This window comes from Ascidiella aspersa, chromosome 6, assembly GCF_963924565.1.
Source record: "Ascidiella aspersa chromosome 6, kaAscAspe10.2, whole genome shotgun sequence".
Classification (NCBI taxonomy): domain Eukaryota; kingdom Metazoa; phylum Chordata; class Ascidiacea; order Phlebobranchia; family Ascidiidae; genus Ascidiella; species Ascidiella aspersa.
In genome coordinates, this window is record NC_139452.1 from 24071097 (window position 1) to 24096890 (window position 25794).

General features: G+C 36.7%; 2 protein-coding genes across 2 annotated transcripts; one reads left to right on the forward strand and one right to left on the reverse strand.

Annotated features, from left to right (window-relative positions):
- Nucleotides 1-7246: 7246 nt before the first annotated feature.
- Nucleotides 7247-10536, reverse strand: LOC146140920 (4-galactosyl-N-acetylglucosaminide 3-alpha-L-fucosyltransferase FUT6-like). Its single transcript, XM_083392738.1, has 3 exons — nt 10193-10536; nt 8664-8880; nt 7247-8066 (listed from the first exon to the last, which is right to left on the reverse strand). Exons 1-3 carry the CDS (start codon nt 10534-10536, stop codon nt 7458-7460), a joined length of 1170 nt encoding a protein of 389 aa, XP_083248864.1. The 3' UTR covers nt 7247-7457.
- Nucleotides 10537-19236: 8700 nt separating this feature from the next.
- On the forward strand, nt 19237-24219 carry LOC146140921 (4-galactosyl-N-acetylglucosaminide 3-alpha-L-fucosyltransferase FUT6-like). The gene is made up of 3 exons (XM_083392739.1): nt 19237-19589; nt 21778-21994; nt 23611-24219. Exons 1-3 carry the CDS (start codon nt 19246-19248, stop codon nt 24217-24219), a joined length of 1170 nt encoding a protein of 389 aa, XP_083248865.1. The 5' UTR covers nt 19237-19245.
- The last annotated feature ends 1575 nt before the right edge of the window (nt 24220-25794 follow it).

Sequence of the window (25794 nt, forward strand, 5' to 3'; positions counted from 1 at the left end):
AAACTGGCAGTCAGTTTACATTTACTGCTTTCATTTGGAATCAGCAACTAACGTCTGAGATACTTTAGCTGCTGAACCCAACCCTACTTTATCTTTCGTTTATATATTTTAGCGTTTTTTATGGCTTTTAAAAATAACTTGCGATCGTGCTGCCCTACCTACGAAATACAATTTATTTTACAACTATTTACGTAATGCTTATCAAATATAAAACTACAACTTAACTTAGGTTATGTTTCGTTAAAACAGTAATACTAAAACCCTTCCACAATTCCTGTAAATCAGTGCTAAAAGTTAAAGTTATCCGAAACGGTTTGGGAATAATTTTTTGCACCGACGCCGTATTTGTGCCCTAAATACAGCTATAGTTATTTTGTTGGGCCGAAATGCATATCTAACTATTCTTAACAAAATAACAATCAGTTATTACTTATCCATAATGGCAATAACAGAGTCGGACTCGGAACTCGGGACTCGACGGGGTCGGTTTGTTTTGCCGGAGTCGGACTCGGGACTCGAGTAAGACCCGCGTAAAACTACCCGAGTCCAGAGTCCGACGTGCGCATGCGCAGTATCAAATTTTAAAACTGTTAAGGCGGCAAAATGTAAGTTGTAAAAGTGTAATAGCAAATGGTGAAATATTTGTAAACCATGCAATACGGGTGGATCAATTGTGACACCAATATGAGTGGGTTGCAGAATTATCCACCTTAATTTAGTTGCATAAATGGGTAAACATACAGGTTGTAGAGTCAGAGCTGGACTCGGGACTCGACAAATCTTACATTTGGCCGGAGTCGGACTCAGGTGTATTTTTTTGGCCGGAGTCGGACTCGGGTGTATTTTTTTGACCGGAGTCGGACTCGGGTTGTTATTAACCGACTCCGCAGCCCTGGGCAGTAGTCATACATGTATAGAATCCTACGTGTTATGCGAAAACTGAAAACCTTTGAAACACCGGATGTTGACGGCGTTTTCGGTCTATTTTTAACGATAAAATGCACTTGTTGGATTAGAATGACAGTGGCTTAACTATAGATGATTGACATTTTTGGGCTGAAGTATGTTCAAAGACTATTAGCTCACAAACATTGCTCGACATTCTGTTTTTAATCAAAATGATTTGGGGATAACAAAACAATTTGCAGTAGTTTGCCTTGGCCACAATATGGGTACACAAAAGCCCCGTAAAACGTTTGCGTGAAGCATAAAACCAATTTGTTTAATCTACTCTCGGTTTAATGTCATATATAAAAAAGTTATACTCTCAGGGTCATGTATTATATCGGTGCCAATATACTCTCCATGTCATATATAAAAGACGCAATGTATTTTCACTACAATAGGTAAAAAAAATTAGGAATTCGCTGGATAACTGTCATTGTTAAAAACTAAAGATTCATATTGTGCATGGCGCCTTTAGGCGGAAAATAATTCCTCGTAACCTATTATGTAGCCATAAAGAAATCGCGCGAGGCTCAAAAACGTTTCGGTAATATATAACCAAAATCTATTTGGAACTGCTCCGTGCCCAGTATTGAAATAAGCGTCTGGATGGTTTCGCAAATAAGAAAACAAATTATCAAACCAAATTATCAAGATAAGGCTATGATAGGAAACAGAAACGTCAAATATCTACAGAAAGTTTTCTGTGGAAGTATTCATCAAAGTACTGAAATATCTCAAATAAAGTTAAAGGTTTTATAAGTTTTATTCCTGTTCTGTTACATGTAACGCACTATAATGTAATAGACAAACCTCATCTCGCCGAAAAAACAACGACAACACAATCAGGTATTTAATGTGTACCAATGGAATTGCCAGGGATTTTTGTTTGGAAGGAGGGGCGATGAAATTTTTTCAGAGGTGAATTCACAAAGTTTCGTCGTACCGTGACGTTGCAAAATTACATCAAAATGTGACGTCATCAAAAAAAAACCTTAGGAACATCAAACAATTTTCGTTTATTTTGTTGAAGTTTTAGGTCAGAGAGGCTTTACTATCAATATATCAATACAAATCACAAAGACGTTATCAATTTGCGGAAAGGGGGAAAACGCCTTTATATCGTCCGTTTTGGGTGCGACACCTTTGGGCTAACCAGGGTTAGGCAAACTGCGGCTCGCCGGCTTGTGTTTTGTGGTTATTTTAGTCGAATTGAAAAATTCCCCAAAAAAACTACCAAGGTCCAAGAGTACCGTTTATGAACGTTTCACTCTTGTTCTCTTTTTTATTTAGGTCAGCATTTCGTTTATGACGTTACACTCGACATAGAATCCGAAGAATTAGTTAACAAAGGCAATGCAATTTCATTGGTAAGGTTTTAGATCATAGGCGTCCAACCTTTTTGTGTAAAGGGCCAAATTTAATTTTTTAAAGTTGGCAAAAAGTATAGTTTTACAGGCTCACAAGACCACATTTGGCACGTGGGCCTTTCCAAGCTGAGCCAATTGAAAAACTATATGACACACCAATTAGTGCAATGAATGTACGGTATGGCTATCATGCGGTACAACTAGGTTGAACACAACTAGGTTGAACATCCCTGTCATAGAGTCTCACTTACTAGTCGATAGAGTCGATTATCGGTCCTTTGCCGCCAGCGCCGCAGTAGCATCCGTACCCGGCCAAGTGTCCGCTGATCAGCATAACGTCTAACCAGTTATACCTTTTGCCCAGATAACAGGTCAAGGTGTAGGCGAGGTTCAGGTGGACTGAGTTCTCCTGTCCGGGTACGAAACTACTGGAGTAGATCATTGCTTGCGCGTCGACTGAGTCGCTTGTGTCAAGCAGCTCCACTTCCACCTGTAAATCGTGACAATGACTTGCTTAGGTGCGCCAAGTGCAGGGAAAACAGTATTTTTACGGTATTTTTCGAAGTAGGAATGTCAAAGCCCGTATAGAATTGTAGATAACATTTTCAACGTTTCCAATAACTATTTTATCCGTTTTCCAACATGACCATTGTTTTTCACGCGCCGTGTCTCAAATTTTTCACATTTTTGTTTACAACTTGGTTAGTTTAAATTTTGACCGTTCATACCATCGGGGGTACGCGAAGCACAGTTTAAGAATTCCTGTGCTGACCGTTCCAGAGTCAATGAAAACACATTTCAAAATTGGCAAAATTCGAATTGGAAAAAAGTATAGACGAATTGTATCAAAATTAAAGTTACGGTTTAAGCGTCCATTTGTTTTTATTAGACATCGTTGTTAGACTAAAGCTAGAATTGATTCATAAATTGAAAAGTGTTATGATGACGTCATAAACACGACTGGTTCAATGCAGCAAAAGCAACACAAACACGAACGTTAGACTGGCGGTTGCTCCTTCTATACCGCTAAACTTTTAGTTCATGTTACTTATTTCTTTTGAAATTTTTTTTTATCAAATACTACACGGCGACCCTCCTGGGGAATAACAACAATGTTTTCATTGTTTTTATCGCATCTTACATTTTTCACAAATTGTTTTACAACTTGGTTAAAACGTCGACCGTTAATACCAAAGCACAGTTTAAAAATTCCTGCGATAACTATTTCATTACATGACAGTCTAGGTTGGTTTCATGTTTACCTCATTTTTTTTCGTTATCTTCAAGCCAGCTTTCTGCCGAAGCTTCTGAGGCCAGGAGACAAAATGATGCGGCAAATATCGCCCAAGTGAGCGCTTTTGCGTCCATTGCAGAATATGCTTGCTTGTCTAGTAACGCGCTGTGGTGAAATGTTGGATTTAATATTTTGTGATACATAACAGCGATTTTTTCATTCATGTGGGAAAGTTCGGAAATATTTCCAAATAGAACAGTAGAGTTTTTTTAGAGTTAGGAAGCGGACAATCTTTGGATTTCCGGCCATTCGCAACACTTTGGCTTCTGCACTTGTAGCCATACGTTGTTTGTATGGCAAACAAATAACATTTTTAGGCCGTGGCTTCCCACCCAAGTTAAACTTTTGGTAACTTTAAATATCAAAATGCAGAAATTTTACGTGGTTTACTCCAGTATTTTTCTATTTTACAATCTGTTTTGCCCATTTCAACGTAAAGACAAACGCATTTTTGTTGATTTAGCTGTCTTGCCTGGGCCCTCATATAATTCGAACAGTGAGCTTTTCGAACATATTTTATGTGTCAATTGCGTAAAGGTTCGTTCTAAGGCAGGGGTTCTTAACCTTTTTTGTGTGTTTTATCCTTTCAAGAAAGATGAATATCAGATTTACTTCCAATATATAAAATGGTGCTCATCTTTTCAAAAAACGAAAGTAACAAATTACATCAGGTATAATTAATCAATGTGACGGCTGCCATTGCGTTTTGGCAACGAATTGTTGTCAAAACACTCCAGTTTAGTCTAGTTTTTGTCTTTTAAGACTGGACAGTTTTGACTCAAAAAGGGACCAGTTTTAGCCGTCATACTTGGATGAGCATTTGCTAGGTGTTGTTTTAAAAAAGCAGGTTTCGTGGTAGTATTAAAAAATGTTTCCATGTACAAAACACACTAAGGAACTTGAAGACCATTCTCAATAAGATATGTAAATCCAAAATGCAAATAATTTTTTTGGTACGTTCGTTTGTTTTAGGACCTGCTAATTTTAAGACTAATTTTTTTGGTTACTTTGATAGAATAATTTAATCAGTCAATTAGTTATTTTTACCACTAAAACGCCTTAATCAATGGGCTAAAAAGATCAACAATAAACTAAGTGGGCCAGTTAAGCCGTATCCAGTGACAAAAAATAGACAATCACATGCATAATCAGCCCAATTTTCAAAAGGTGAACTAAACCTTACACTTATCGCTACTAATTAATAAAGCACGAAAAACCCGCTATCGCTAACCATTCTTGGTTTAAACTGCACAAAAAAAACACGCTGTTTGCTCGCAGACACGTTACCTAAATCTATGCCGTGATAGCCGAAGAAGCTGATGAATTCAAACAGAAAATGAAGTAGCAATGAAGTAACTAAGGGATAAGGATGTTGCTAATAAACTAAAAAAAATTAATTAGCGAAGCATAACGCTGCCGACACTAGTCGATAAAGAATTAATAGGCTACTAGCCTACGTTACAAAAAGCAGTTAATCTGAACTAGGAAAGTAGGCTACCAATACCTACAGTGGCACAATTTTAATATCTATAGTCAGCATAAAATGAATATTTTGATTGCGGCTAATTTACCCCCTAAAACGAGGAAGTTTAGCCCCAGGGGTAAATTTACCCCGGGTTAAGAAAGGCTGTTCTAAGGTAAAAGTTGCGTCGAATCTCGTTCTAACGTCAAATATTTTTTTATATTTTAGCGCTTTCTGTGACAAGCTTAACTATAGAAGCGAATTTTTACACCGATCCACGAGCAAAACGCTTCTAATGATTACTTGAATTGTGACGCTATTTCGTGACGTAACTTTTGATTTTACGTATGGAAAAATTTTCACCCTCTAGAAACAAAAATCTTTGTTCCGATCCCGATTTTGCGTTAGGTATAGGTTAACGGTTTTAAACAATATGGCTCGAATAGTTTTACACACATATTTTAAAGATTAAAATAATACATTACCATAGGCTTAATCCAGTCCATTGCCAAATGTAATCATAACGGCTAAATTTTGAACAGATTAGCAAAACGCACTTTGGTATAGCTTAACATCTCTTGTTGAAGAAGCAAAGAGATAAACAAGAGTAAAATAAAAAGCAGGCCGGCGGGAATTTTTATTCGGATCCTTTGACATTTTTAAATTTGTGTAGGGCATGTTGCTCGATTGGCCTCAAACTTTTTTTGTTACAAGTACAACATATGCCGAGAATAATCTTGTTTAGGACTGTTGTCGTTTGCTTTTAGGTTTAACTTTTGACACAATCGCAACAAAAATAAACGACGAACAAAAAAATTTAAATTTTGACAAATTTTGACCAAAAAAATTTAAATTTTGACAAAATTTTGACCTATTGGAAACATATGGATTTAAACAACACAATGCTGTCTGAAATACTGCATTAGTGCCTGGGCTTAATGTCAACCACACGTTTTTTGATGTTTTACTGATTACCGGTCGAACACAAATCAGTTATTTTTTGCGGTTTATGCAAATCTTCTGAAAATGCTTAGTTTTTTGACATTTCATAAAGACAAACAACTATAAATTGCCAAAGAAAAACGAGACGCTGGTTATTTTAGAAAATTACTGTGTAAACAGTTGAAATACAACGTAAAATAATAATTGCAGGAAATTAACAAAAACTTAGTTATTGAAATAGTAAATCGGATAATCGCAAATCAAAAGCGAAAAAAGACAAGAAATACTGTTCAAAAGATTTGTACAAATCATAGATCAACAACTATATAATGCAAAAACGTAGTTTGAGCTGAACCTAATGCGATAAGCTAAGCCTGGGTGGTTGAGTGGTTAATTCTGCAAGCTCGCGTATACTGTATATTACTCTAATGAAAATATATCACAACTTTTTACAAGTAAAATTTAGTTGAATATAACTCAAAATAAATTTTATTTTAACTGACGACGATTGAGAAAAACTGATAATATTTTTTGTAATTTGTAAACGATTTATGGGCATTTTTATTCGATTGTTGACCTAACGTGTAAATTTTGACAACATTTTGACTTTCTTTGACAAGTCAAAAAATAAGCGCCCTAATTATAACTTATTTTTAACAATGGTATTTTAACGATACTATAGGGAATGTTACGTTCAAAAATGTCACATTAATTAATTAGATAATAATTTATAATACAGTGCATGTGTCTAAATGTTAAAACAAACTAATTCAATATTTTTCTGTTTCTCCTAATCTGTATGGTGTTAAGGCAAAATATGTTGCTATAATTAGTGTACCATTTAGATTAAACAATAATTTGACCAAAGTTGGTATATTCAGTAAATTTATAAAAGACATTGTGCGTCATCTTTAGTCAAGGAACAGGGGATTAACCAACAAGAAAAACTACAATGTTGTGTAATTAAGTTTTATCTTCCTAAAACCTCCTAAAACGTATATTTGCCAAGGACAACAAATTTAAAAAAAAATAGTTTACTAAAAGTTTACAAAAAAAATAAATTACCAAAAAATATAAGTACACAAGCTAAACAAAAATAACTGGAAAAGTAAATGATTTCTTTAGGTATCCATTATTTTTTTTATTGATTTACTGTAATTTTAACTACAACCTAAGTTACAATATATGGGCAGTTTTATTAGGCTAATTGGCCTCTGCTTTCTAATGCCACCCACAAAACCCTCATGAAAGCTACGCAAGTTCCATTGCATGATTAAATGTTATACAATATCAATACGAGAAATACTGCCGCGTCCAAGCTTCACCTTGGAACAAAGCGTGCGCTGATATCAAGCGAAAAAACGGTTGATAAGTACAACCAACGGTTTCAAGAAGCAAAATAACCACAATGAAGGCCTACTGAAAAGTTTCTCAATGTCCGCTGCTATTGGTAGCACTCCGGTGAGTTACTCCGGACAAACTCAGCTTCTAGCGACTGAATCGTTTTTCGCTTATCGCCGTTTGCAAGAAATACCTCGCACAGAGACTTTGGTTTGGGGTACGGTTTCACTCCAGGGTATTTCCCCTCGACCAGTGACATCATCTTCTCGTCGCTCATGTCCTCTTGCTCCCTCCAGCGGAAGTACTTGCGATATTCGCTCGGGTTTTGATCGAGAAATTCCAAGTAACGCGCTAATTGCTCGGGACTAGCAAAGTCTTCGACGTGAATGAACGAGTCGAGGGGGGCGACCCGCGTGACGTCATCTTTTGTGGGGCCCCACACCACCGGGACCGCCCCGTTGCCGAGAGCGTAGTCCCAGAACTTCTCGGTAATGTAGTCTTTGCAGTGACGAGCGTTTTCGAAAGCAAAGTAAAATTTGGCTTCCCTTATTTTCCGCTTCATCTCAATTATGTTAGATCTTGGAAAACCGTTTTTGTTATCGAAGCAACTTCCGAACCTTTCAACTTTCAGTCCAGCTTTTACAAGGTCGCCAGCGTAGGCCATGCGCTCTCTGGCGCCCCTGGTGCTGCCGCAATTGCTGACAAACCAAATCTGAAAACCGGCGAAACAAAAAATGGTTAAGGATACACAAAACCGCATAAAAATGTTACCGCCGCCACGTGCCATCGATTAAAAACTGTTTTAAGACGTCTATTTGTTTGTTTTAAATTACTTTAGAACCTGAAAGCTGAGCAAATTTAAGTTCAAAAGTTGAGAGTTTTGGTGATTTATATTGCATACGAGCATAGCGGTTTCGGGACTTAGCGCTAATTTTTTAAAGGATAATACCCGAAATTTGCTTGATCAATAAAACGTTTGTAGTTACCACCAGCTGTTAATTAACTTAGTAAACCTAAGCTTGAATAAATTTGCTTTTCAACCTACAATCGTTGTTTTTGATCACAAATCATTACTGAAATTTCGATATTAATTTGATATAGGATCGGCACCGATATCACCCTAGTATCAGACAGGTAGCGATACTACCACTTGGTATCGGGTATTGGCTTCGATCCGATATTATCGGACACACTAGAATCCTAGATCCAATATTACTCGATATTAAATCGCGATCCCGTACAAACGAAAGTGTTTTAAAATTTCTTTCAATCCCAACTTATAGAAAGCAATGTTTTCCTAATCACCCACAGCGAGGGTTTTCTTTGCCGCCACAATCTTGTCGACGACCTTTTGACCTCTGGGCAAGAGCAGTGCGTTGCTACGGTAACCGTAAGCGCGATGTACGTCAGCATCGTAACGATAGGTCCAGGTCCAGTTGAAGAATCCGTCTAAGGCTGGATAGTAGCTTGGTGAAATCGATGCGGGGCATTCTGCCGACCACCAAATAAACACTTGGTTCGGGCTCCTGTGGAACAACCCGACGCGTTATTGAATACCTTCGTTCGTTTTACTTTGATTTCGTTCTAATAGGCAACTTTGCAGAGCAACCTAAGTATGGTGTTTCAATAAAACTCTAACCAACGCATATTGGTAAAAACATAAAAATAGTACGGCAAGCGATAACGGTCAAAGTATGGGCTAGAGTAGACCTTCTCGAAATCAACACGGTATCCAATTAGCAAACAAGTACGCATTTACATTTAAATCGTGGAAGAATTATAGGTACCTACACTAAGTTAACGCCATTGAAATTACCAACCTAGTTTAGCTTAAATTGCCAAAATAAACGATTTGTATATGGGCAGAGAAGAAGTTAACCCTCTATATTAAGTTGACATAGCTTACAGGGCGAAAAAGTTCACGACAGAATAGCGCTTTTGTGTAATAGAATATTCTATGTTGCACCAAACTTCCACGACGCTGTAAATGTTTTCACTTTGAACATAGTAAATTCTAAGTCAGGGATAATTTAGAAAAAATATCGGATTAACACAGCTAACGTTGGCAAAAACTCGTTTAAGCTTATCATTATCCCACACCTTTTCCCTTTCTTCCTTCCATTTGTTAGCATACGCTATATTGTTTTATAATGATGTAAGGTAGGTAGACCAAACAGTCAAAACTAGTTTAGTTAGAATTTACAGTTTTCATTTTTCAGTGTTGCTCAACCTTTTTCGCGGCGACCCAGGTACTAATCATAAATATAACAGAGAAGCTTTGGCGTTTTAAAAGTGAACAAAATGTAAGACAAACAGCGTAAACAAAATCGAATTAAATTATTATGAGCCATATCTGAGTATTTCTCGCTCAGTTGTTCCAACCTTGTAAAAAAAATCTCTGAACCGATATTATTATTTATACCCATGCGGACTATACAGTCGACGACCCAACCGAATTACACGGCCACCAAATTATAAGTTGAGAATCGCTGGATTACTTCTAAAACAAGTTTTCTCAAACTGGGGTTCATGAACCCTTTGGTGGTCCGTGAACTATTTTAACGGGTCCATGAAAGCCCAATTAAAATATTAGTGCATATAGGAAGTAATAAATTTATCAAATAAAATGGCTTAGACTGAATGCATTAAGATTCCATTTCACATTTTTAGACTAAAATCAGCAGAATTAATTCTATTTGTACTGTGACGTAAAGCTATAACGTTAGTTTTAAATTTTTTGCCTACCGTGGTCCACGCGACCAGGGGTCTGCGGTAAAAAAAGTTTAAGAACCCCTGTTGTAAAATAAACGCACAAGTTAATAAGAAACGTACGCCTACCGAAAATGCTTCCAAGGAACCACGTTTTGGTCGATGACGGTAAAATGAAATATAACCACGTCCGCTTCTTTTAGTCTTGCTTTGTCAATGGAGTTGACGCAATCACCCATCGACGAGTTCTCTTTTGGCATGCCAGCATCCGAACCCCAGGGAAAGCCCCAGTAGAGAATGAGCGGGTGTTGTTTGACAGCCGCTTGTGAATATGTTTCGTTTAAGGGGTGCGACGAATTTGTGTTGAAAATCAACGGACTTGGTCTGAAGTTCACATACCAGGAAATGGCCACAAAGTTAACCAGACCGATCAGTGACAAACAAAACGTGACTTTATTTAGCACAAAAGTCATTCTGGTCTATCCAAGCCCCTGTTCTAGTCTGTAAATGCATTACATCTGGCGATTAACTGCGCATTTAAATACATTTTGTTAGCAGCAACAACAATCCATATTAAAAAAATTACAACAGATAAATTGCTACAAGAACGTCAGAAATTTTTTCGACCTATTATTACATTTAATTGAGCAAAAATGTAGAGTTCCCGATTTACTCTCTTAATAGCAAACACAACAAGTTTTTCTTAATCGGAAACATAACCCCGCTGGGCGATGTAACATTTATAAAACGTTTAGCCTAATTTCACTAATTTTAGCAGACATTTTTGAAATCCGAGACCAAGTAAACATTTGGTCTTTAATCAGTGGTGGGATTTATATATTTTGTCAGCCGGTTCTAGCACAAAAGTTATATTTTCAGCCAGTTCTGTTACAAAAAGTCGCAGTTTCGGCAAAAAAACTTGATAAAACAACTTCTTTCGCTAATACATTCTTTTAGATCAAACTATCTAACAACCTATTCTACAGGATGCAACCCCAGGTTTCAGCGAATGGTGCGAACCGGCTTAATCCCATCACTGCTAACAGCCACACTAAAAAGCAGCAGACGTCTCATGACCATTGTTATTTCGGCGAAATAAATTTTAACACAACAGAGCAGACACATGTCTTAACCTAAATCCACTTTCGTTTTTATTCAGCGCTTCGGGTATTTTCCACAGAATGGGTTTTCGTAGAACTCCCGTTTAACTGCCATATACGGCTTATGGTGATTTGGCGAAGCGTATATTGGTGAGAAAGTAACGCAAAATAAAACAAATTTCCGAATCGAGGAATTTTCTTAAATTTTAACACAACACAACAGACACATGTAAGAGTTGTATTCCAAGTCAGCTAAATTACAAACTACGGTTAAGGAAAAATAAGCTGTGTCCATTGCATACTTTTGGTCTTAGAAGTCTAATAGTATCTATGCATAAAAATTAAGACTTTGAAACGCGCACGACAGTCAACTCTATACCCCCTTTTAGGAATCTGATTTAGTTAAATAAATGCCGATGTTACACCAACATCGGATATTAGCGCAGAGATCGAACAGCGAGGAACATTTTTTAGAAAAAAAGAAAGAAGGTTTGACTTAGCGTTGTCAATTGTCGAATACTCACTTGCTAATCAGACAACTTAAACCAGGGGTTCTTAAACTGTTTTACCGCGGACCCCTAAATTTTTTTTTGGCTTTGCATGGACCCCGGTAGGCAAGAAACGCTTCGAAATGACGTCACAATACAAATAGACTTATCTCTGTTTATTTCGGTCCGAAAAATGTGAAAGTTAAATTGAGTCTAACTCTGTATTCAGTGCAAAACCGTTTAATTTTTAATTAAAGTGTTTTCTTTGAAAAATTAATTACTTAAGTATACACTAGTTCTTTAATTAGGGCTTCATGGACCCCCCCAAAATAGTTCATGGACCATGGACCCCAGTTTAAGAACCCCTGACCTAAACGAATAATGAAAGATATCTGGCGTTTACGATCGACCAAACAAAAGCCAAAAAACGGCGTTTTGCGCACGATTTGGTTTCGCATCAGAAGACGCGTGACCCAACTACAGGACTTACAAAGCACACCGCTTCGATCAGTTTGTTAAACCGTGACAAAAACGATATAATCACTTACTAAAAGGGGGGTAAGAACCCCCGAGACCCTGAATACGCCACTGGGGGTAATGAATAATGTATAATATTTTTAACTTTCATTAAATATTTTAAACGAATTTTCATATACAAAACACATATAAGGCTATAAATAATACTATAGATTGATTTGTATGATAATAAATAACAATTAAGGCTTAAACTGGCGAGGTATAGCAACATAATAATCAATCATAACATGTTTACACCAAAATCGAAATTTTTATCTTTGGAAAAGCTATCCTAGTTATCCTAGGACTTTTAGGCTGAAAACGTAATATTTTTTTGTAAGTGTCAAGCTTTCTATTAAAAAAAACTTTGGTAGCTCAATTCAATTCACTTCACTGAACTGTTTAAAGCAGGGGTGGGCAACCTTTTTAACACAAGGGCCAGTTAGGAAATGTAATGCTTACAGGAAGGCCGCACATCAAATAAACACTAATTCATATTTTCTGCTTTTACTAGAAAAAACTAATGAGCTACTAGGCTGCAACTACGGCGTTTTGTCAGTGCTGTCTACTTGCGGATTCGGAATTAACTTTTCCTACAACTCCAATGACGCCTTTCTCGTACAGATCGGCTCAGTGCAATTTAATAAACAGCCTTAGGTCATTCAAAACTAGCTGTTAAACATAACATCTCAGTCAATATGCATGGCAAAAGTCTGTTACATTTTGACGGTTCTAGACAAGTGAAATTGTTGCACAACAATTCTTTATCATAACAACGTGACACAAGCAAAACTTTACGAATGAAGATTGTTTTGTAATAGATGCTTTCCATTCGAGTTTAACTGCATTAGTGTGGCGGTGTAGCCAATGGGTTACATTGTACTTTTAAACAGGCGGATAAAGCAAAAGTCCCAACGTGGTGCACACTCGTCACTCATGGCCTTATTTAGGGAAAATTAGCTGGAAGAAGGTGAATGGCCGCACAAAAATGGAAAAGGGCCGCACGTTGCCCGCCCCTGGTTTAAAGCCAGTGTTTCTCAACCGTTAAACGTGCGACCCAAATACTATATATCAAGTTCAACAGCAAAGCTTTATATCAAGTTCAACAGCAAAGCTTTAGCGACCCGATTCCTTCACTGAACTTTTTGTGAGCGAACAAAACATTAGACGAAGTAAGAATATCTTGCTACACGTATTAAAGCAACCATACTGAGAACTAATCCTAATAAATCTAACCGTGTGAACTATTTAAACGGCGACCCAACTGTCCCGAAATGCGAAAACCGAAATCCTAGCCTTACATTTAAAAGCAAAAGGAGCAAAATTAATAATGAATGTTAGAATTTACGGTCGGCGTAACTAGCAACCAGTGATTTGGGTCGCGACCCATAGGTTGAGAAACACTGGTTTAAACAAACAAAAATTACTTAGGCATAAAAATAAGATAAGGTTACGATATATGAGAAATATTGATTATATTAGCATTCTGATGAACATGAAAGCATCGTTCAGCAGACGTCTATAAAGACAAACGAACAAATAATTTTAAATAATAAATTTCTCACAGCTTTTCCACAAGAAAAATTGACATCCACATTTTTATTTCTGTTCTTGTTTTATATGTTTTATGCACTGTTCCAATCTTTTATTAGGCTTTTAAATGGCTGCCAACTAACACACGTTGTATTATTTCTACTTCTTACACACTGTTTTGCCAGCATTTGATCTTGAACAGTGTTTGGTTTTAATGCATGAGTTGTTTTAGTTTTATTGCAGTTCATCCGTAACAAAAATCCTCTCTGCACATGCCAACGAATGGGGTAAAACCGTCGGGTTAGTCATGAAACTTGACAATAAAGAACATGTACAATTGTTTCCATATTTTTGATGTCCTTTATCAATATATTTTTGTGATGTCCCATATCAATATTTATGAAATTGCTCAGTGTATACACACGAATGAGTTGTATGCCTAAACACCCGAAAGACAAATAACCACTTATTTGTTTTAATAAAATTAGTCTCTGAATATATTGAAAATATGTAAATAATCCTGCTTGTGAATAAAAATTTCCAACATATTAACATGTTTAGCCTATAATGATTTCTCTAGATCCCAAGGTCTACGGTAAAATCCAAAAACCTCAAAGTTGCAACACGAGGGTAAACTGTAGGTAAATGCGAGAATAATACAAAACAAATTTGTTTTGCCACATAGAAATACATTCACACATAAACTTTAAACAAACAAAATCTCTTGCAGGAGCCAAAATTTGCCGAGTCTTGCAAGATAAACAGTGAATCTGTGAACTAGCTGCGGTGAAGTGGCACCCACTAACAGCAAGAAACTTAGTATGAGTTATATTTAAATACATTTAAACTGAATTATGTATTGCAATATACGGTACACGCGAGCTAGCAGAGTAGTCTGTCGGATTAGGCTAGAACAGTGGTTCTCAACGGGAGCCACTTGGCTCACTTGGGGGGAATTTTAAATTCGGGGAGGAAATTTGTTCCAGGGAGGAATTGGGGAGGAAGAGTGGATGAAAACTGCTCACTTTTCATGATTTAATATTTAACACATATAACTAACTGCACAAAGTTTAAATGGGAACGTCTACTCACTATAAGACTTAAAGTAGCCTATATGTGAAAAAAATATGCTGCTTTAATTCTGTTAAATTACGTCATAGTAGACTCTGTTTGCTTTACAATATCTATTGTTTCGTCACAGTAAGTAAAGTTCACTAGCACCAGATGTCTGTTTTATACTGTTTGTTTGTTTCAGCATGGTTATAATTATAAGTACGTAAAAGTAAACTGCGGGTGAAAAATCAGAAAGGGTGAAAATATGTTTGCCCAGCTTCAAATTCTTATAGCTGCAGCTGCTTATAATTTGAGAAAAAAATACTAACTGGATAGTACTGATTCACATTTCTGCCAATAATCATAACCTGGTTACCTGGACAATGTTTTATTTTGGTAGGCTTATCCTTCTAATCACCAATACTTATTGCAGATAAGTTTAAGTTGAATATTTGGTAGATTTAGTCTTAATGGTAGTTCAGTATAGGTCCAGTATATATGTTAAATTCTGCAAAATGCCAAAGCAAATGCTCGAGAGCGACTTTTACCAATTCGCTAATAAAATAAAAACAGCTAATGTGGTTGGGTCCACAAGAAGTATGACAAATTAACGGTTATTTCCGACTATACATATTTGGTTGAATGTGGTTTTAGTGCCATTACCGATATTTTCCAAAATAGAGGAACGCTTGACATTTGCAAACGCGGAGATTTTCGGGCAAAACTGACCTGCTTTTCTCCTCAATATTCATAGTTTTTTTTAACATGTAGCTCGTGGTTCACATTTACAATAACTAACGCTTTATAAATACGTTATGTATATTTCGTTCGATAAAATTTCTTTGCATTTTTGTATTGTTTTTTAATTGTACCATACTTTTGTAATGTTCACTGTTATCTCTGAGATAAACCTTAAAAACAAGCCTTATACGGCATATCCACGCTAGAAGCTGAGTTTGTTCGGAGTAATTTACTGGAGTGCTACCAATAGCAGCGGACACTAAAAAGCTTTTCAGTAGGCCTTTAACGTGGTCATTTTGCTTCTTGAAACCCTTGGTTGTATTTTTCAACCGTTTTTGCTTGATATCAGCGCACGCTTTGTTCCAAGATGAAGCTTGGACGCGGCAGAATTTCTCGTATTGATATTGTATAACATTTAATCATGCAATGGAACTTGCGTAGCTTTCATGGGTTTTTTTTGTGAGGCATTAGAAAGCAGAGGCCAATTAGCCTTATAAAACTGCCCATATATTGTAACTTAGGTTGTATTTAAAATTACAGCAAATCATTAAAAAAATAATGGATAGCGATAAATAATTTACTTTTCTAGTTTTTTTTGTTTAGCTTGTGTACTTATATTTTTTTTAATTAATTTTTTTTGTAAACTAATTTTTTTTTAATTTGTTGTCTTTGGCAAATATACTTTTAGGAGGTTTTAGGAAGATAAAACTTAATTCATAGATCGACAGATTCGGCGAGTCTGCGATGGCTTTTCGGTGTACTATTGATACGGAAGCCGTAATCGTTGGTCATAAAGCAACTTCCGAGGGGCTAGATCACAGATGTTATTAAACACATATGTTTGTGTGTGTCTTTCATTATTTACACAACATTGTATTTTTTCTTGTTGGTTAATCCCCTGTTCCTTGACTGTAGATGCCGCACAATGTCTTTTATAAATGTACTGTATATAGGTAGACCCTACCAACTTTGGTCAAATTTGAATTTTTGTTAATTGCTCTAATGGCCATACCTTTTGTTCACACAACTGCACTAATTCTTAAAATATGTGGTGCCTGCTCGGAGTCATCATAACATGTGCTGCGAGTAATAGAGAGATGCCAGTTTCCTATATTTCCTATAATTATATTTCCGCTTTTCAATTTGGGAATTTTTCCTATTCTTGTGAATTTTAGGCATGAAACCTGGGGATAAATTCAATATCAATGGAACTGTGATCGGCTGTTTTGGTGACTTTAAAGAGGACAGTTTGTGAAATCCATCATTTTTGCCTGCGGTTATGAAACTGTGTGTTGTGTTGTGCATTAATGGCCTTTTTTCGCCTACTGGCGTCGTTGCAAAAAATACATTTTAAAGCTATACTTTATTTAGCGCAGCTATTACGTCACAAATCCCATAGGAGTTTCGTGCGTACAGGGCAGGCCAAAGTCTCTATAGAAATATAATTTATAAAGTATAATTTCTATGAACTTTGGGGCAGGCTATATGTTTTTTTGGAACCACTCAGCATATCTTATCAGAAGGGCGATTATTTTTTTACCTAAAAACTAAGAAATTTTGACCTGAAAAATTAAAATTTTAACAAATTTAGACCTAAAAATAATTTATTTTGACAAAATTTTGACCTGTTAGAAATGCATTGATTTAAATAACCTAGGCGTCGTTATTCACACGTTTTTTATACCGTATAATGCTCTAATAAAGATGTAAAACGGTTAAAATGACTTTGAATATAAATCAAAACTAATTTATTTTGATAAAGTTAAACGATAAATTTCAAAAAAAACTGAACGACCAATTTCAAAAAGCTGACCATAATTTTTTTTAATTTTGTAACGATTTATGTGCATTTTTATTCGATTTTGACCTTACGTGTAAATTTTGACAAAATTTTGACTTTTTTTGACAATTCAAAAAAGAATCGCCATACTTATCAGAAAAATAATTAATCTCTCACACAAATAATTCTTTTTGGACTAGAACAGGGGTTCCCAACATTTGGTACACGTACCACTTGTGTGGTATGCGAAGGTTATTTAGGTGGTACGCGAGTAGCTTCTGTTTTTTCACAGAACCGTGGATTCACAACTTTATGTTTTGTTTATCTGGTTTTGTTTAACTGAAAAAATTTCCCCGAAGCCCATTCTTATTGTTACGTAACTATTCCTGTTGTTTCGAAACAATGCGATCTTCAAAATACAGGCCACTGGCCAATTGATTTTGATATGCATTTGGCGACAAGGAGCACAGCAGTTTGTAAAGCCGTACAACGCTGTGGGATAGTGAGCGCTAATTATGTCAAATGATTGCTCTTAATATATATATAATTTATAGCTTAAACAAATAGCGTTGAATAATGCTAGTTGTCAGCTAAAAAATTTGATGAAATTATTATTCTGCTGGAAGTGGTACGCGTGACACTACAGAACGTCCAAGTGGTACGATATCGTTAAAAGGTTGGGAACCCCTGGACTAGAAGAACAGTTTGGCATTTTGTTAATGATTATTCCTTATCACGATTTTGGCAGGAAACCTATCAATATGGAGAGGCGCAACAAACATGCTGTTTCAGCTTACAGTCATTTGGGAATTGCGTGGTTTATTTTAGTCCTGATTTAGCCGGTTTGGCACATTGGTGTTAAATGATCTATCCGTTCAGGTTACACACAGCTCGTTTTAATGTTAAAAAAAAATTACTTAAATTTTTGTGTTACTTGAGTTTTAATTTTCGACAAAACACTATGAAAGACTCTACTCTTAAATGTCGACATTACCCAAACACGTAAAAAAACTATATAATAATCTTGGCTTAATCGTTCTGCAGTTCGAGTTTATTAGATTTGATTCTGAATACATTTTTTAGGTGGTTAGCAGGACAAACAGTATTTATCCTACACTCCTGTATGGGCAATTGAAATAGTTGATTAAAGACAGTGGTGGGATTCAGTCGGTTCGAACCGGTTCTACCAATGGGATCAGCGAACCGGTTAGCATTGCTGGTTACTGTCAACGGATTTATGGATCTGATACACCAAGTTTTGAGATGTAGTGACTTTCCTTTTGTGATTGTTTGTCTGAAAGGGGAATTGTTGCGTCATAAGTACAAGTCATGAGACGACTGCTGCTTTATGGAGTGGCTCTTTGCAGTAATTTGAATTAGGCGGTTCGCACCATTCGCTGAAACCTGGGGTTGCATCCTGTTCTTGCAACTACTTTCTCAAGAATAGGTTGTTAGATAGTATAGTTTTAAAGAATGGTATAGTGAAAGAAGCCGTTGTCAGGTATATATGTCTATTTGCTTAAAATATGAATTTTTGTAACAAAACCGGCTGAAAATATGACTTTTGTGCTAGAACTGACTGACAAAAAGTTGAGTCCCGACACTGGTTAAAAACGAAATGTTAACTTTGTCTTGGATTTTATGAATGTCTGCTAAAATTAGTGAAATTAGGCTAAACGTTTTTTAAATGTTACAGCGCCCAGCAGTTATTTTTCCGATGAAGGAAAACTTGTTGTGTTTGCTGTTAAGAGAGTATTTTGGCAACCTCAACCTTTCTTGTTCAATTAAATGTAATATTAGGTCGAAAAAAGAAAGTTAATACAAGCTTTTTCTGACTTTCTTGTAGCAATTTAGCTGTTGTTATTTTTTTTAATATGGATTGTTGTTGCTGCTAACAAAAGGTATTTAAATGCGCAGTTAATCGCCAGATGTAATGCATACATACAAGGACAAGGGCTTGGATAGACCAGAATGACTTTTGTGCTAAATAAAGTCACGTTTTGTTTGTCACTGATCGGTCTGGTTAACTTTGTGGCCATTTCCTGGTATGTGAACTTCAGACCAAGTCCGTTGATTATCAACACAAATTCATCGCACCCCTTAAACGAAACATATTCACAAGCGGCTGTCAAACAACACCCGCTCATTCTCTACTGGGGCTTTCCCTGGGGTTCGGATGCTGGCATACCAAAAGAGAACTCGTCGATGGGTGATTGTGTCAACTCTATTGACAAAGCAAGACTAAAAGAAGCGGACGTGGTTATATTTCATTTTACCGTCATCGACCAAAACGTGGTTCCTTGGAAGCATTTTCGGTAGGCGTACGTTTCTTTTTAACTTGTGCGTTTATTTTACAACAGGGGTTCTTAAACTTTTTTTACCGCAGACCCCTACATTTTTTGCCTCGCGTGAAACACGGTAGGCAAAAAAATCAAAAATAACGTTATAACTTTACGTCACAGTACAAACATAGACTTCATAGTTCTGCTGATTTTAGTCTAAAAATGTGAATGTGAAATGGAATCTTATTGCATTTAGTGCAAAACCGTTTTTTTTATTTGATAAATTTATTACTTCCTAAATATACACTAATATTTCAATTGGGCTTTCATGGACCCGTTAAACTATTCCACAGACCCCCACGGGGTTCATGGACCCCAGTTTAAGAAACCCTGTTTTAGAAGTAATCCAGCGATTCTCAACCTATAATTTGGTGGCCGTGTAATTCGGTTGGGTCGCCGACCGCATGGGTATAAATAATAATATCGGTTCAGAGATTTTTTTTACAAGGTTGGAACAACTGAGCGAGAAATACTCAGACATGGCATGACTTAAAACAATGGCGTTAAGTTAATGTACCTAGTTCTAACACGATTTAAAATATATACGTAAAAAAACAATGTAAAATGCGTGCTTGTTTGCTAATCGCCGTACTATTTTTCATCATAATAATTTAATTCTATTTTGTTTACGCTGTTTGTCTTACCTTTTGTTCATTTATAAAACGCCAAAGCTTCGCTGTTATATTTATGATTAGTACCTGGGTCGCCGCGAAAAAGGTTGAGCAACACTGAAAAATAAAAACTGTAAATTCTAACTAAACTAGTTTTTACTGAACTTATTCTGCCTAGTACCTTAAAACATAATTAAACAATATAGCGTATGCTAATGGAAGGAAAAGAAGGGAAAAGGCATGGGATAATTATAAGCTTAAACGAGTGTTTGCCAACGTTAGCTGTTTTAATGCGATAGTTTTTCTAAATTATCGCTGATTTAGTATTTACTATGTTGAAAGTGAAAACATTTACAGCGCCGTGGAAATTTGGTGCAACATAGAATATTTTATTACAGAAAAGCGCTATTCTTTCGTGAACTTTTTCGCCGTGTAAGTTATATGTCAACCTGACCGAGGGGTACTTCTCCACTTCCTATGAGCAAATTGGAATTTTTGGCGATTTCAGCTAGACCAGTGGTTCTCAACATTTTTTCTTTTGTGGCCCACTTACGTTGCAAAAAAATTCTGTAGCCCAATAAATTCTTATTAAAGAAAAAAACTGTAAAATAGGATTTGAACAAAACACAGCAGAACATATTTCAAAACAGATTATTATTTATTCAATATCCTCCCCAAGCCATTATTTCTGTTAAACTAAATGTAGTGACACAAATAAAACTATATCTATCTTTTTTAAATTGGTCTGTGGCCCACCTCAAATGTTCTTATGGCCCACCATTGAGCCATGGCCCACTGGTTGAGAGCCGCTGAGCTAGACTATAGGTTGTCGGGAGTGCTTTCCCAATAGTCACAAACATTTCATAATACTTGCGACTTACATTGATATCGATAACCGTTACAAATTCGCAATATTTTACAGACAGTAAAATATATTTAAGTCGCTAGTTTTTCAAAGTCACGGTGTTGCGTTATTTTAGAATTGTGTACCTATAATCCTGCATCAACTGACATCCAAAGTAAAAAAACAGTATATTTTGTGTTAGTCTTATAAATCAATTAATATTAATGTATAGGCAAGCCGACCACTATATATACAATTTCTCACTTTAAAACAAAAATAATTATCTGAGAAATTATCTTATTGTGGAAACGTTTTAAGTCAAAGTTCTATAACGTTTGAAATTTCCCTAACGAAACTTGCACCTCTTTATTATGTGTATAGTTCCGCCAAACTGAAACTAAGCTGATTTAAAACAATGGCGTTAACTTAGTGTCCCTAGTTGTAGCAAGATTTAAAAAATATAGTTAAAAAAATGTAAATGCGTGCTGGTTTGCTAATTGGATACCGTATTGATTTCTAGAAGGTCCTTGCCATACTTTAGCGTATATATTGTGCTACTATTTGTATGATTTTACCAAAATGCGTTAATGGTTAGAGTTGTATAAAGCACCATTATTAACTTTTTATTGTAAACCTACTTATTATAACGAAATCAAAGTAAAACGAACGAAGGTATTATTCACTAACGCGTCGGGTTGTTCAACAGGAGCCCGAACCAAGTGTTTATTTGGTGGTCGGCAGAATGTCCCGCATCGATTGCACCAAGCCACTATCCACCCTTAGACGGATTCTTCAACTGGACCTGGACCTATCGTTACGATGCTGACGTACATCGCGCTTACGGTTACCGTAGCAACGCACTGCTCTTGCCCAGAGGTCAAAAGGTCGTCGACGAGATTGTGGCGGCAAAGAAAACCCTCGCTGTGGGTGATTAGGAAAACATTGCTTTCTATAAGTTGGGATTGAAAGAAATTTGAAAACGCGTTTGTTTTTTAGGGATCGCGATTTAATAGCCGATCGGAGTAACATTGGATCTAGGCCCTAGGGCAGTGTTTCTTAACCTTTTTAGCGCTCGTACCCTTCGAGCTTTCGTGATTGTCTCGTACCCCCTGGCTACAATGGCCGACGGAAGTAAATGAAATTGTAATAATAGAAATTAAACCCAGTGTATTTATAACTAACGTGTTAAATGCTTGCATTAAATACAGTCTTGTAAGTCAAACAATATATTTTTGCAACACACAAACAATCAGTTAATTTACTATGACTTTTTGTTGTTGCTTTTCGTAAATTACGCATTCTTTACAAATATGCCTAAAAAGCGTATTTCACACTGCATGTCGTAGTTGTCGTACCCCCTGCTTTGGCACTTCGTACCACCAAGGGTTACTGCTGGGTAAGAACCCCTGCCCTAGGGTATCCCATAATATCGGTTCGAAGCCGATACCCGATACCAAGTGGTAGTATCGGTACCTGCATGGTACTAGGGTGATATCGGTGCCGATCTTATATCAAATTAATATCGAAATTTCTGTAATGATTTGTGATCAAAACCAACGATTGTAGGTTGAAAAGCAAATTTAATAAAGCTTAGGTTAACTATAGGTTAATTCACAGCTAGGGGTAACTATAAACCAGCGGTTCTTAATTCTAAGGCGGGCGCGAGCTCGACTTCAATATTTTAACTTTTTGCAGTGATTTTAATGGTTTCGTTTAGGTTAGGCATATGTCCTCTGTTTTTTGCCAACTTTAACATTAAAACTGCAAAAATTTTAAATCCACGGTATCACCGCCTAAAATCCACGGTATCACCGCCCTATTAAATTAACTTATAGAAAAACGATAACAGCTATCGCCCTTTCGGACTATTTTACATCCATATTTTATATATGATAACAGGCTATAGCAACAGGGGGAGTCGGACTTTTTTTGCGCGAAACTATATTGTTTTTGCAATATTGCCGTTGTATTGTGTGTCGTTACATCTTTTGAGACACGATAACGCAATTTTTGAGAAAATTGGCGCAAGGCATGAGAAAATTACCAAAGGGGGGCGCGGCTGAAAAAAGGTTTAGAACCACTGCTATAAACGTTTTATTGTTGAAGCAAATTTTGTAATGCCCTTTGAACGCGCTAAACGTTTCAATTTTGCTTGTTTGAGAATAGCAATGATGTTATTTGGTATCGGATCGAATCGCGACATTTTTTCCAAATATCGGTTATCGGCATCGGAAAAATATGTCTAGTTTAGCCATCCCTAATGGGGTCACAGGTATTTGTTAAATATTTTGTTCACCAAAGTTTAGAGAAAAAATCCCGAAACCTCTATGCTCGTATGCAATACTCAGCAACATAAATCACCAAAACTCTCAACCTTTTAAATTAAATATGCTTAGCTTTCAAATTCTACTAGTCTATAAAGTAATTCAAACAATCAAATAGGTGCTTAAACCGTTTTTAATCGATACCACGCGATGACTGTAACATTTTTATACGATTTTGTGTATCCTTAAGCACTTTGTGTGTTGCCGTTTTTCAGATTTGGTTTGTCAGCAACTGCAAGCGCACCAGGGGCGCCAGAGAGCGCATGGTCTACGCTAGCGACCTTGTAAAAGCTGGACTGAAAGTTGAAAGGTTCGGAAGGTGCTTCGATAACAAAAACCTTTTTCCAAAAACTAACATATTTGAGATGAAGCGGAAAATAAGGGAAGCCAAATTTTACTTTGCTTTCGAAAACGCTCGTCACTGCAAAGACTACATTACCGAGAAGTTCTGGAACTCGGCTCTCCGCAACGGGGCGGTCCCGGTGGTGTGGGGCCCCACAAAAGATGACGTCACGCGGGTCGCCCCCCTCGACTCGTTCATTCACGTCGAAGATTTTGCCAGTCCCGAGCAATTAGCGCGTTACTTGGAATTTCTCGATCAAAACCCGAGCGAATATCGCAAGTACTTCCGCTGGAGGGAGCAAGAGGACATGAGCGACGAGAAGATGATGTCACTGGTCGAGGGGAAATACCCTGGAGTGAAACCGTACCCCAAACCAAAGTCTCTGTGCGAGGTTTTTCTTGCAAACGGCGATAAGCGAAAAACGATTCAGTCGCTGGAAGCTGAGTTTGTCCACGGGAATCCACCGGAGTGCTTCGAGTAGAAATCGAGCTTCAGTAGGCCTTGATTATTATTCGTTCGAGTTTTAAAACTATTGATATGCATTTTTTGCTTAATATCAGCGCACACAATTTGTTCCAAGTTGGAGCACGTTAGTTTTACCAAACGCGTTATTTTTGCTCATACTGAGATTCTATTAGCATAAGCACCAATAACTTTTTCTATCTTAAATACAAATTATTACATTAGGCCTGCAAGTGCCATTCTTCAACAAGAATGCACATTTGGTTTTTATTTTTTCCAAAAAAACGTGCTTTCACCTTTTCTCTTTGTTTTTAAAGAAGTTTGTTATAATTTGTTTTCTATTAAAATAGACGCGATTGCTCAATAACAAAGCATATAACGCTTGGTTAAAAGTGTTGAAAAGTGCGATATAAGGTTTAATAAATGGATTGCGGCATTGGCCATTAAACGGAATACATTTTCTTGCTTATTTTGGTAGATGCATTACATTATGAGAAGTATAGATATCTGGGTAAATATGACAGTTTACCCTTTATACCGATGTTACAAGGCCGTACTAGAACCGGTACACACGACAATACAAAATATTCCCGATTGCTAGATGTTATTTTACTTTTCGTCTTAACCTATTATATTAAGGAACTCTGGCAATTAGACCAAAAATTGTTAAAATCTACTTCGGGATAAGACGAAAGTAGGACTATGCTAATATATAAAAGTCGGCATATGATCTCACTTTAAATAAGACCCAAACTGCCGTAATGACATTTAAACAGCTTCCTTGGTTGAAAAACAATCCCGTGCCAAAACAGCGGTGCCCAATCGTTCGATACACTCGGCTTTTGGGTAGTATTGAGGGCTTATAGGCCATTTAGAGTTTTTACTTCGTTGGAAACGTGATGAACCAATATAAACTAATTATATCTATTTTAGAATATGTCCTTAAAACAACCATTTTCTCTCTATACCATACGATATAATTGTAAAGAATAAAAAAATACTCAAACGTAGCTTATAGTTCGGGTGAACTTAAAATTTGTAAAGATTAGTTACTTTTTTCATTGTACAAATCTAAACATTTTTTGGTTTAGTAGCTGTTTGCGGGGATGAGAATTGAAGGAACAAGGCTAGTTACAAGACGTAATGGAACACTAAGGAATATTCTTAATGCCAAGAACGTCTCTGTTAAGACCTTGCCTTCAATAGATGTTGGAGTATGACTTGATCGCCACACGAACACGTCTCCTGGTTCGTTGTTGACTTGCAGAGAATGCACAGCCACAATTCCAAGATTGTCTATATCGTTGATATGCCGAAATTCGCTGATGCTAGGAATAGCAAAATGGTCAAAGGCCGTCCTCTTGATAATGGCCTCAAAAGATCCGTATTGAAGTCTGATTTGTTGAGTAGTTACTGCACGAGCTTTGAAATAAGAATCGACAAAGGGGCAAGATTCCTGATTTTCAAGTAGCCGATCGGAAGCAATTTGCTCTCTTGATGTGCCTGCACTAAACGGGACGTGGATTCGCCACGAAGGTCTTGGAGCTGGCGGGAGATACAGTTCGTTCGTAAGAATCTTCGGATTCCGGAGAAC

What these genes read in the sequence shown, in the direction of transcription:
- LOC146140921 (XM_083392739.1), top strand. Translation starts at nt 19,246, where the DNA reads ATGACTTTTGTGCTAAATAAAGTCACGTTTTGTTTGTCACTGATCGGT. An exon ending in GTTCCTTGGAAGCATTTTCG is followed by an intron (nt 19,590 to 21,777) that starts GTAGGCGTACGT and finishes GTTGTTCAACAG; the next exon opens with GAGCCCGAACCAAGTGTTTA. An exon ending in CGGCAAAGAAAACCCTCGCT is followed by an intron (nt 21,995 to 23,610) that starts GTGGGTGATTAG and finishes GCCGTTTTTCAG; the next exon opens with ATTTGGTTTGTCAGCAACTG.
- LOC146140920 (XM_083392738.1), bottom strand. Translation starts at nt 10,536, where the DNA reads ATGACTTTTGTGCTAAATAAAGTCACGTTTTGTTTGTCACTGATCGGT. An exon ending in GTTCCTTGGAAGCATTTTCG is followed by an intron (nt 8,881 to 10,192) that starts GTAGGCGTACGT and finishes GTTGTTCCACAG; the next exon opens with GAGCCCGAACCAAGTGTTTA. An exon ending in CGGCAAAGAAAACCCTCGCT is followed by an intron (nt 8,067 to 8,663) that starts GTGGGTGATTAG and finishes GCCGGTTTTCAG; the next exon opens with ATTTGGTTTGTCAGCAATTG.